We start from the raw sequence: 13,211 nt of genomic DNA on the forward strand, positions 1-13,211 counted from the left end.
CAGCAGAAGGCCGCAGCTTCGTAATATAACCTTAAATCCGGCAGGGCAAACCCCCCTCTCTCCTTTGCATCAGTTAGTATTTTAAACTTTATTCGGGGCTTTTTGCCCTGCCAGACAAATTTAGAGATGTCCTTCTGCCACTTTCCAAAACAATCCACTCTGTCCACAATCTGCAAGGCTTGGAACAAAAACAACATTTTTGGCAAAACGTTCATTTTTATAGCTGCAATTCGGCCTAACAAGGATAGTTTCAATCTTGACCAGATTTCTAGATCTTTTTTCACTTCTGACCAACATTTCTCATAATTATCTTTAAATAAATTCAAGTTCTTGGAAGAGAGATTGACCCCCAGGTATTTCACCTTTTTAACAATATTTAGTTCTGTTTCCTTCTGAAACTCCTCTGCTTCATTAACTGTCAGGTTTTTCCCTAACACCTTAGTTTTTTGTTTATTCAACTTAAAACCCGCCACCCGGCCAAACTTCTGAATCAATTCCAAAACTCTTTTTGTACTAGGTTCTGGCTCCTGTAGTGTTAAAACCAAGTCATCTGCAAATGCTTTCAGTTTATATTGTTTCGCTCCGACCTGGATTCCTTGCACCAGCCGATCCTTCCTTATCATATTCAGCAAAACCTCGAGGACCAAAATAAACAATAAAGGGGAAAGGGGGCACCCCTGACGTGTTCCTTTTTCAATATGAATTTCTTCCGTCACCACATTGTTCACTATCAACTTAGCTTTTTGTTCTGAATAGATTGCTTCTATTCCATTCTCAAACCCCCTTCCCACTCCCATCCCTTCCAAATTTTTCTTCATAAATTTCCAAGAAATATTATCAAAAGCCTTCTCCGCATCAATAAAAATTAAAACTGCTCTGGTGTTAATATTTGTTTGTAAAAGTTCCAGAATATCAATGATATTCCTAGTGTTGTCAAACAGATGTCTACCTGGGAGAAAGCCAGCTTGGTCCTTGTGAATTACTTCGTTTAAAACTTTTTAAAATCTGTTGGCCAATATATCTGCAAATATTTTGTAATCCACATTTAGGAGTGAGATGGGACGATATTCTTAAGTTGGGTCTTTTCAGTCTCCACTTTGGGTATCAATGTGATGAATGCTTCTTTCCACGTATCTGGTGCCTTCCCTCCCCCCATAATCTGATTACAAACCTCCATTAAAGGTTGTATCAAGAAATCTTTTAACGTCCTATAATATTTGGAGGTGAGTCCATCCGGGCCTGGAGATTTGCCTAGCTGCATATTCTGAATGGCATCCTCAATTTCCTGTTGTGTTATTTTACAATTCAAGATTGACCTCTTCTCTTGTGATAGTTCTGGTAGGCCATTTTCTTTCAGGAATTGTTCTATCTCAATTGCTTCCTCGGGTCCTTGTGTATAAAGTTTTTTAAAATATTTCTGGAAACACTTTCTAATTTCTCCCGGTTTCTGAATATTTTTCCCTTCAACTTCTAGATTGGTAACATAGTTTAATTTTTGTCTCTTTTTCAACTGCCAAGCTAGCAGTTTCCCACATTTGTTCGCAGATTCAAAAGATCTTTGTTTCATTTGTTTGATTTTCCATTCCACTTCTTGGTTAATCAATTTCAAGTATTGTGATTGGTGGAATTTGATTTCTCTTAGAGTCTCTTTTGATTTTGGATTCAATCTTAGTTTTTTCTCTCCTTCTCTTATCTTCTCCAATATCTTATCCTTTTTCCCATTCCAGAGTTTTTTCTTAATCGTATTCTGTTGTATCAGAAACCCTCTCATAACAGCTTTGCTTGCGTCCCAGATTGTTCTTTTTTCCACCGAGGTATTCAAATTAATTTCAAAATAGTCCTTTAAAGCTTTTTGGGCCTTCTTTACAATCTCTTGATCTCTTAACAGGTTGTCATTCATTTTCCATCTGAAGGAATCGGCAGTAGTAAGTCTCATTTCCATTTTCAAAGCGTTATGGTCGGAGCAAGTCTTTGGGCAGATTTCTACTTTTGTAGTCTTAGGTGCCAGCCCTCTAGTTGTCCAAATTTGGTCGATTCTTGTCCATGACAGGTGAGCTTCAGAAAAGAAAGTTCCTTCTTTACCTAGGGGGTTTCTCGTCCTCCATAAATCAATTAAGTCCATATTGTCAGTTAGCTCGAAGAAAGTTTTTGGTAGTCTTCCATCTTTGGTCAAATTCTGGTTCTGTGACTTATCCATAAGAGTAGAGACGACCCCATTCATATCTCCCATCATAATGATGTTAGAATAGTCCAGATAGTCCAGTAATGTCTCATGTAGCTTCTTATAAAATTCTGATTTCCCCTCATTTGGTGCGTAGATTCCTAATATCAAAACCTTCTCTCCTTGAGTCTGAATTTCAATAGCCAGGATTCTTCCTTGTTCGTCTTTGAACAAAAATTTTGGTGATAAATTCTCCTTAGCGTAGATCACCACGCCTCTCTTTTTAACTCTATCTGATGAAATAAATTCTTGGCCTAGTCTTTTGTTTATTAACACCTTCCTATGAAGCCTGGTCACGTGGGTTTCTTGCAAACAAATTATGTCCAAATTTTCTTTCTTTAAAATATGGAAGATCCTTTTGCGTTTTTCCGGGGAATTTGCGCCATTAATGTTCCAACTGTACAGCTGAGGAGACATCCTGTATCAATCTGTTGTTGCTCTTTATGGGGTGTCTTCTTTTTTGTCCAGATCCGAGGGTGGTAGCTCTTTTCCAGACTCTGGTGGGGGCCAAGGAGCTGCCACTCCTTTCTGCAAGTCTTCTCCGTGGTCGTGTAGAAACTTCCACTTTCAGATCCTAATTCAGTAATACTTGAATTAAGAGGAGGGGGGGGACACACTCCGTTTAGATGGAGATTAAGTGAAGGGCTTTTAGATAATCAAAATGTTTTACGAAAGGCAGAAAAAAAGCCCTGAGGGATTGTTTTGAATTAAATTTAAATCGAGAAATAGATAGAATGATGGTTTTGGATGCTAGTAAAGCTGTAATGAGAAGTTTGAAAATTATATAGATTTCTATACCTCTTAATCTCTTTCTTTCTTTCTTTCTTATGAGGAACGGCTAAGGGAGCTGGGCATGTTTAGCCTGGAGAAGAGGAGGTTAAGGGGTGATATGATAGCCATGTTCAAATATATAAAAGGATGTCACATAGAGGAGGGAGAAAGGTTGTTTTCTGCTGCTCCAGAGAAGCGGACACGGAGCAGTGGAACCAAACTACAAGAAAGAAGATTCCCCCTAAACATTAGGAAGAACTTCCTGACAGTCAGAGCTGTTCGACAGTGGAATTTGCTGCCAAGGAGTGTGGTGGAGTCTCCTTCTTTGGAGGTCTTTAAGCAGAGGCTTGACAACCATATGTCAGGAGTGCTCTGATGGTGTTTCCTGCTTGGCAGGGGGTTGGACTCCATGGCCCTTGTGGTCTCTTCCAACTCTAGGATTCTATGATTCTTTCTTTCTTTCTCTCTCACTCTCTCTCTCTCTCACACACACACATTCCTTGACTGAAGAAGGGCACTGCAAAATTTGGAAATCTGCAAATTTCAGAGGATAGCCATGCTTTTTTCACACATTGTTTTGGGAAGCATCCATGGGGTAGGTTCACCCCTAACCACAGGTGGAATCAGAATACTGCCCCATCCTTCCTTGCCTGCAGGTGAATTCTGCTACTGACAAAACCCGTTGACCTTAACGGGCATGACTAACTCAGGCCCATCAATTCCAATGAGTTTACTCTGAGAAAAATTTAGCTACACACACCTCGTTCTGCTCTCCTCTGATTTACTCCCCTTGGGACCTCCCCCAGCCCCCCCAAAAAAGTCTATTTGCCTTAGGACACTATCCTAGAAGAATAACAACCCACCATCTCCCTAATCTGAAACCAGGAAATATAACTTGAGAATAGGAATGGAAGGAGCCGTCCCTTTTGGCCTTCCCTGCTTCTCATTTTTGCAGTCTTATTTTCAGCTCTTCAAACTTTGCGGCAATTTGCAGTTTATTTCTTGACTGGCGGGGGGGGGGGAGCGCTCATGAAAATTCTACAGCGTTTCAGTGCGAATTCTTTCCGACGAACACATTTCTATATTATACGCATGCCTTCTTGCAAATCAGTTTCCCCCCACCTTTTATATAACGCATTTTAGGATGTTGCTTTTGCGAGTATGAAAAGACGCCCACTTTGCCCAAACAAATGCAAATTTTTTTGTTAATGAGGCTTGCGTCGCAAAATTCGTAGAAGTGCGAATTTTGAAGGATAGCTGTGTATGGGTTCGCATGGTGTTCAGGAAAGTGAGGGTTTGATGGGAGCAAAGAATCATTGAATTGTTCAGCAGCAATGATACTTATCGCAAAGTATTGGAAGACACAAGATCTACCCACTCTGGAAGAATGGCAGATGAAGGTGATAGACTACATGGGACTGGCTGAAATGACTGGCAGAATCCGAGACCAGGGGAAAGAGACGGCGGAAGAAGACTGGAAGAAATTTAAAATTTATCTTAAGAAATATTGCAAAATTAATGAGTGTTAAAATGTTGTGGTTATAGAAAGTAAGGGATTATAGCTGTAAAAGTTTAAGTAAAAGGAAAGGAAAGGAAAAAATTAGATAAAATTAAGGGGGAGGATTTGCTGAAATAAATTTGGGAATTGGAATGCAGAAAGGGGAGGCATGGGGAAGTCGGTGAAGTAAGTTTTAAGAAAAAAAGGATTCGAAATTATACATGTTTGTTAAAATTAGATAAAATTAAGGGGGAGGATTTGCTGAAATAAATTTGGGAATTGGAATGCAGAAAGGGGAGGCATGGGGAAGTCAGTGAAGTAAGTTTTAAGAAAAAAAGGATTCGAAATTATACATGTTTGTTTTTGTGTGTGTGTTTGTATTGTGCATTGTGTGTGTTTTTATAATTTGTGAAAATTCAATAAATATTTTTTTTAAAAAAAAGAATCATTGAATTGTTGAGTTGAAAGGTACCCCCAGCGATCATCTAGTCCAACTTCCAAATCACAGCTGAAGAATCCCTGACAGATGGCCATCCAACCTGTGCTTAAAAACTTCCACCACCTTCCGATGGAGTCTTGTTCCACTGTCAAACAGCTCTTGTCCTCAGAAAGTTCTTCCTAATGTTTAGCTGGACTCGCCTTTCTTGTAAGCTATGGGTTCGAGTCCTACCCTCCGGAGCAGGAGAAAACAAGCTTGCTCCTTCTTCCATGGAATAGCCCGTGGGTAGGCAAACTAAGGCCCGGGGGCCGGATCCGGCCCAATCGCCTTCTCAATCCGGCCCGCGGACGGTCCGGGAATCAGCGTGTTTTTACATGAGTAGAATGTGCCCTTTTACTTAAAATGCATCTCTGGGTTATTTGTGGGGCATAGGAATTCGTTCTTCTTTTTTCAAAATATAATCCGCCCCCCCCCAAGTTCTGAGGGACAGTGGACTAGCCTCCTGCTGAAAACGTTTGCTGACCCCTGGAATAGCCCTTCAGATATTTGAAGATGGCTCTCACAATCACCTCTCAGTCGTCTCCTGGTTAAACATACCTAGCTGTCTCATACAGTTTTGCTGATTTGACTCTCTCCTCCATCCTTAAAGGTAAAGGGACCCCTGACCATTAGGTCCAGTCGTGACCGACTCTGGGGTTGCGGCGCTCATCTCGCTTTATTGGCCGAGGGAGCCGGCGTACAGCTTCCGGGTCAGGTGGCCAGCAGGACTAAGCCGCTTCTGGCGAACCAGAGCAGCGCACATAAACGCCGTTTACCTTCCCGCCGGAGTGGTACCTATTTATCTACTTGCACTTTGATGTGCTTTCGAACTGCTAGGTTGGCAGGAGAGGGGACTGAGCAAAGGGAGCTCACCCTGTCATTGCGGGGATTCAAACCGCCAACCTTCTGATCGGCAAGTCCTAGGCTCTGTGGTTTAACCCACAGCGCCACCCGTGTCCCTCCATCCTTACTCGAGAGTAAAGCCACCTGAACACACTGGCGATGACATCCCATGTACACCAACAGCCGGCCTGTGACCCTCAGAACTGTTCTGTCCTCTTTTATTTCCATATGCCATTCGTTTCTGACTTCTCAGCCGGCGGAGGTTCAGAACAACAGATGTTTCTCAAGAAACCCAGCTTAACAGGGAATGATTTATAATCATTTTCCAGGCAGGGAAGATTCCCTCCCCTCCCCACAAAAAGAGGCTTTGCTGCTGCAATTTGCCTGTCAAAATAAATGGCCCCTTAAACGAATTAAGAACAAGGGGTTAATGAAAGGTTTCCTCCTCCTCCCTCCTCCTCCCTCTTTTCCTTTTGTGATGTGATATAAAAGGATGTCACATAGAGGAGGGAGAAAACATGCTGGGTCGTTCTCAAAATGCTCCACAGCACACAAAAGACCCATCGGGGCAGGAAACTACTATCGGGGATGGACTCGGAGCACGTGCAGAGTGAACTCTTCACTCCACAGAGCAACTGCAACCAGTATGTCAGACCGGGTATATCTGATCGGCAGGGCGTCCCCTGAGGTCCGCTCCTTTTTTCACCATGCCCCTAGAATCATAGCGTTGTAGAGCTGCGAGGGACCCCAGCGGTCATCTAGTCCAACCCCCTGAAATGCCCCCTGGGTGGGCTCGATCCACCAACCTTCTGGTTGACACCCCCCCCCACTGCGCCAAATTGTACGAATTAGTACTCCCGGCGCTTCCAGATTTCGGGCCGTGGATGGGCTCGTGGGGTTTGGTGCCTCTTGCAAAAAAGTCCCCCCCCCAAAAAAAAAACCTGCCCCCAGACGTTGTTCTCCAAAATGACCCCCCCCTTGCAAAGGAAGCAGGGGCCCAGCGGCCACTCACCCGAACGATGTAGGATGTTTGGCTTCCGAGAAAAGTTCGCGAACCAGAACGCTCGCTTCCGGGTTTGCGGCGTTTGGGAGCCGAAAAGGCCGGGTCACAAGGCGTTTGAGAAGCAAGGTACGGCTGTATTTAGGGAAATGACCGAGACCCAGCGAGCGCCGTGACGTTCAAACCCTGACCTCTGACACTCTAACCACTGCACGGCACTGCCTCTTTTTAACAACGGGGAGGCCAAATGGCAGGTTATCCTGTTGGCATTTGGGGGCAAAGCAGACTACCTCTTCCTGGCCCCTGGGGAGGGCTTCCACCTGGATTCGCCTCTGCTCCCCTCCCAAAATGACAACCTGTAAAAAGTCCCCCCAAAAAACTGCCCCCCCAGACGTTGTCCCCCCAAACGACCCCCCTTGTGAAGGAAGCAGGGGCCCGACGGCCACTCACCCGAACGATGTAGGAGACCCCCGGGCCCAGTATTCTCTCGTCCGGGTGGAGCCAGCCTTGGACCGGTTTGCTGATAAAGCTCCCTTTGCGACTCCACTCTTCCCCAGCCGGCTGGCCCCCCTCGGCCCTCGGGGCCTTCCTCCCGCCGCCGGCGGGACCCCCCCTCAGCCGGCTCATCACCTGCAAGCTGCAGGGCGTGGCGCAGATGGGCTCGCAGGCACTGAGGACAGTGGCCAGGCCCGACGAGGGGGGCTGCGGGGAGCCCCGGACTTCTCTCCCCGCGGCCGAAATCTCCTTGCTGCTGCCAGAGGGGCTCCGGCTGAGAAACCCCGAAGGGCTGGAAAATTTCCACTGGGGCATTTTGGGGATTAGCATGCAGAAGGTGGTGACGGCCTCTTGCTCCTCGCCCAGCGGCGGGGGGCAGGGGGGGTCCGCGGGGGCGGCTGAGGGGGGCGGCAAAGGGCCGGCGGCCGAGGCGACCTTGCCGCTCATGGCTGGTTTCTCCGACGGAGTCAGGGCGTCGTTCCAAAAACGGTCATATTTCGGCACTGCTAGCATCCCCGGCTCGTCTGGCTAAGTGGTTTTAGAGTGCTCCCGGTCGCTCTGTGCAGCGCGGCCGGGCAAACGCCGCCCCTGCCGCATGCCCCCCCTCCGCCAACACAGGCCTCCAGCAGACATCCCTCTCCTACCCAACCCTTGGGAAGATCAGAGAACACACCATGACGTAATTCTCTCTGGCTACCTTTTATTTATTTCTTTACACACACAACCGCTGCAGAATCGGAGGCGGCTGCTCTCTCCAGCTGCCCAGGCAAATTGGCAGAAAAATAAACTCGCTGTTCCTGCGGCCGTTCCCCATCCCCAAGAAAAGAAGGGGTCGTTCCCCACCTTTTAAGAATTTTAGATTTTAGAATTTTATTGTTGTTAGCCACCCTAATCCCGGCTTCGGCTGGGGAGTGTGGGATATAAATAAAATTTATATTATTATTATTATTTTTCATTATGGAAACTTTAAAGATTCAGGTGTGTTGGGTTTTTTGTTTACTTTAGGGGTTTCATATACAGCGGTACCTTGGGTTAAGTACTTAATTCATTCCAGAGGTCCGTTCTTAACCTGAAACTGTTCTTAACCTGAAGCACCACTTTAGCTAATGGGGCCTCCCACTGCCGCCGCGCCGCCGGAGCACGATTTCTGTTCTCATCCTGAAGCAAAGTTCTTAACCCGAGGTACTATTTCTGGGTTAGCGGAGTCTGTAACCTGAAGCGTATGTAACCTGAAGCGTATGTAACCCAAGGTACCACTGTAACCATATTTCTGCTTGGTTATCTAAAAGATGTTACAGCCATACCTTGATTCTCAAACAAAATCCCTTCTGGAAGTCTGTTCGGCTTCTGAAAACGGCTTCCGATTGGCTGCAGGAGCTTCCTGCGGCCAATTGGCAGCCGCGTCGGATGTTCGGCTTCCAAAAAAAAAGTTCGCGAACCAGAACGCTCGCTTCCGGGTTTGCGGCGTTTTGGGAGCCAAAACGTCCGGGTCACAAGGCATTTGAGTAGCAAGGTACGGCTGTGTTCGGGGAAAAGATCGAGACCCAGCGAGCGCCATGACATTCAGACCCTGATGTCTGACACTCTAACCACTGCACAGCACTGCCTCATTTTAACCACGAGGAGGCCAGGTGGCAGGTTATCCTGTTGCCATTTGGGGGCAAAGCGGACTAACTCTTCCCGGCCCCCGTTAGAGCTGCCACCAGGATTCACCTCTGCCCCCCTCCCAAGATTATGTAGCCCAACTTGGTGCCTTTAAGAAAGCCCTTTCATAGAGTTTGCCGCCACAATGACCTGGTGCCGTCTCAATGTTGTGGACCACAACTGCCATGAAAGAGGAAAAACGAGAGAATAAACGTTGCCGTCAGATAAAGATATTCCCATTATTTGATTGTTGAGTTGCTGATTTGTCAGGCTTGTGATGGGAGTTGCCTTGAAAAATGGTGGTTCCTTTGTAAAAAGGTAAAGGGACCCCTGACCATTAGGTCCAGTCGTGACTGACTCTGGGGTTGCGGCGCTCATCTCGCTTTAGTGGCCGAGGGAGCCGGCGTACAGCTATCCGTTCATGTGGCCAGCATGACTTAAGCTGCTTCTGGCGAGCCAGAGCAGCGCACGGAAACACCGTTTACCTTCCCACCAGAGTGGTACCTATTGATCTACTTGCACTTTGACGTGCTTTCGAACTACTAGGTTGGCAGGAGCAGGGACCGAGCAACGGGAGCTCACTCCGTCGTGGGGATTCGAACCGCCAACCTTCTGATCGGCAAGCCCTAGGCTCTGTGGTTTAACCCACAGCTCCACCCGCGTCCCCTTTGTAGATAAAGATAAAATAGACTTCTGATTGCTTAGAAAAGGAAGAAATGAGTTAGGTGCAAAAACTAGGGGTTGGACTTAAATTTATTTGACTTCCAATGGTTTCATCCAGCTTTGAAGTCAACTCGCCTCCCGTGGGTTTTCTGAGTCAGGAGAATGCTTTTAAAAAATAATAACAACAAACACACAATGAACTCAATTTAAGAACCATAGAATTGTAGAGCTGGAAGGGTCATCCAGCTCAAACTCCTGCAATGTAGGAATCTCAACACTTTGTCCCCCATCCAATCTGAATCCATACCGGACCCTGCTTAGCTTCGCAAACACACAAGCGGTTTCGTTGACGCATGGCTAAACGCAAACGGCGTTCGGCCGCACAATATCGTAGAATTGATATGTCTGGAATACAGGGTGTGGGTCTGCCTGCCTTGCTAGGACACCCCCCTGTTAGCTTCCCCCTGACCCCCCCCCAGCAAAGAGGTAAAGGTAAAGGGGACCCTGACCATTAAGTTCAGTCATGACCGACTCTGGGGTTGCAGCGCTCATCTCTCTTTAGTGGCCGAGGGAGCCGGCGTACAGCTTCTGGATATGTGGCCAGCATGACTAAGCCGCTTCTGGAGAACCAGAGCAGCGCACGGAAATGCCGTTTACCTTCCCGCCGGAGTGGTACCTATTTATCTACTTGCACTTTGACGTGCTTTCAAACTGCTAGGTTGGCAGGAGCAGGGACCAAGCAATAGGAGCTCACCCCGTTGCGGGGATTCGAACCGCCGATCTTCTGATCGGCAAGTCCTAGGCTCTGTGGTTTAACCCACAGCGCCACCCGCGTCCCTCCCCAGCAAAGAAGGCCGCTGCGAATCCGCCGTAAGCCTCTGGTTTTGGAGACCAGGCCTGTTTTCTCCTTCCTTCGCCAGCAGGATGGGCGTCGTGAATCTGAAAGCAGCAAAATCTTTGGCTCTCTAAATCCCTGCTATCTTCAGAGTGGATGAAGCACAGTTCATTAAAGAGAATCACAGTCAGAAGTTGGACATGCTCTGGTGCTTGAAGAAAGCTGGCCTGTCGTCTCAGAGGCTCCGATTATCTTCTGGCAGTGAGAGAGAGAGAGAGATGCTATACGATTCTGAGTTTGCAGCACAGTCACAGGCCAAGAAAAACAGGTGAAAGCTGTTCTCCTCGGCAGGTCGAGGGACCGGGCAACAGGGATGGATGGAAAAAGCAAGTGATGAATTAATTACTCCTCTGCCAGAGGTTTTGTGCCATTTTGCTCTTAAAAAGCAACACCAAATTGTTTAAATTTTCAGATTTACAAACATACACCAAACAAACAAATAAAACACATCCCGTAAGTTCCCTTGGACTTCCCTCCTCCAATTTGTGGGTCCTTATTTTAAGGGACGTGGGTGGCACTGTGGTCTAAACCACTGAGCCTCTTGGGCTTGCCGATCGGAAGGTCAGCGGTTCGAATCCCCACGATGACAGGGTGAGCTCCCGTTGCTCCGTCCCAGCTCCTGCCAACCTAGCAGTTCGAAAGCACACCGGTGCAAGTAAATAAATAGGTACCGCTGCGGCGAGAAGGTGAACGGCGTTTCCGTGCACTCTGGTTTCCGTCACGGGGTCCTGTTGCACCAGAAGCTGTTTAGTCCTGCTGGCCACATGACCCGGAAAGCTGTCTGCAGACAAATACCGGCTCCCTTGACCTGAAAGCAAGATGAGCGCCGCAACCTCATAGTCGCCTTTGACTGGACTTAACAGTCCAGGGGTCCTTTACATTTACCTTTTTTTAACCCTTATGTTAACTTTTCCTTCTGCATCTCCTCCGTTAATCCAATTCTAATAAATCTCTAATAAAACCACAGCCCAACGTTTAACTGCAGGCATCATTCCAATACTACTAATTTTAATCGCTTACAATTATTTGTTTATATGTACAGGTAAATTATATATTTTCCCCCATTTCCTTATTGAAATGTTGGTCTTCCTGATTCCTGATTCTTCCAGTCAGTTTTGCCATCTCTGCATAGTCCATCAGTTTAATCTGCTATTCTTCTCTGGTAGGGACTGTGTCATTGTGTTGGAAACAGAAGGAACTTTTTTCCACATGTGGTGGACATGCAAAATAGTTAGAGAATTGGGAAATGATATATAACAAGATGAAAAACATGTTTAAAAGACACACACACCCCAACAACCAGAGGCACTTTTTTGGGGAATGGCACAGTAGGTAGTAGCTAGGTCTCAGAAAAATCTATTTATGTATGCCACAACAGCAACTAGGATTTGGTTGCACATGCCCTTTTGGCTTGCCCCCTTTATAAAGACGAGGAATAAGATTGCGTTGTTGTTATTTAGTCGCGTCCGCCTCTTCGTGACCCCCTGGACCAGAACACGCCAGGCACTCCTGTCTTCCAGTGCCTCCCGCATTTGGGTCAAACTCATGCTGGTAGCTTCGAGAACACTGTCCCACCATCTCATCCTCTGTCATCCCCTTCTCCTTGTGCCCTCCATCTTTCATCCCCTTCATGGATCACTGCCTTGCCGTGGCAAAGGGGCTTGAATAACTCAGAGAAGCTATGAGCTACGCCGTGCAGGGCCACCCAAGATGGACAGGTCATAGTGGAGAGTTTTGACCAAACATGATCCACCTGGAGCAGGAACCGGCAAGCCGCTCCAGTATCCCTGCCAAGAAAACTCCATGGACAAAGACAACAGGAATAAGATTATCACCCCTCTTTTATTGTCCATTCCGGGTCACCCAGCCACTGCCCCAGTGTCCTTTCTCTTGGCAGGTCAAGATGAGCAGGTGACAGCAAAGGTTGCAAGGTCTTTAGCAGGGGCAATTAGAACAAGATCCACTATTTGACTATTGACTCAAAACCCTAAAATGTATTTTATACAATTGATTTTTCATTTCCATTCTTTGCATATCGCATTGTTGTTTTATTGCAATGGCCGATGGCTGACGCAAATAAAGATTCATTCATTTACTCATTCCCAAATCCTTTGCCCAGTGTATCATTGCAGCTTTGAATCAGTCTGTGTCTCTCATAATAATAATTTATTATTTATAACCCCGCCCATCTGGCTGGGCTTCCCCAGCCACTCTGGGCGGCTTCCAAAAAAATATTAAAATACTGTAATACATCAAACATTAAAAGCTTCCCTAAACAGGGCTGCCTTCAGATGTCTTCTAAAAGCCTGGTAGTAGTTGTTCTCTTTGACATCTGGTGGGAGGGTGTTCCACAGGGAGGGCGCCACCACCGAGAAGGCCCTCTGCCTGGTTCCCTGTAACCTCACTTCTCGCAGGGAGGGAACTGCCAGAAGGCTCTCGGAGCTGGACCTCAGTGTCCGGGCTGGACAATAGGGGTGGAGACGCTTCTTCGGATATACTGGACCAAGGTCATTTAGGGCTTTAAAGGTCAGCACCAACATTTTGAATTGTGCTCAGAAATATACTGGGAGCCAATGTAGGTCTTTCAGGACTGGTGTTATGTGGTCTCGGCGGCCGCTCCCAGTCACCACTCTGGCTGCCGCATTTTGGATTAATTGCAGTTTACGGGTCACCTTCAAAGGTAGCCCCACGTAGAGCGCATTG

The 13,211-nt window shown here is 46.7% G+C and overlaps 1 protein-coding gene across 4 annotated transcripts in view; it reads right to left on the minus strand.

Annotated features, from left to right (window-relative positions):
• Positions 1 to 7,945, minus strand: part of SHC2 (SHC adaptor protein 2) — a 35,419-nt gene extending 27,474 nt beyond the window's left edge. For 3 of the 4 annotated variants that reach the window (XM_082206370.1, XM_082206369.1, XM_082206371.1), the window contains exon 1: positions 7,262 to 7,945. In XM_082206370.1, coding sequence (XP_082062496.1) covers positions 7,262 to 7,819 — 558 coding nt within the window. In that variant the 5' untranslated portion in view covers positions 7,820 to 7,945. The remainder of the gene's footprint in view (positions 1 to 7,261) is intronic. The other variant, XM_082206372.1, reaches the window with a different exon arrangement.
• Between the last annotated feature and the right edge of the window lie 5,266 nt (positions 7,946 to 13,211).

Source organism: Podarcis vaucheri (genome assembly GCF_965113315.1).
Source record: "Podarcis vaucheri genome assembly, chromosome: 18".
NCBI classification, from domain to species: Eukaryota; Metazoa; Chordata; class Lepidosauria; order Squamata; family Lacertidae; genus Podarcis; species Podarcis vaucheri.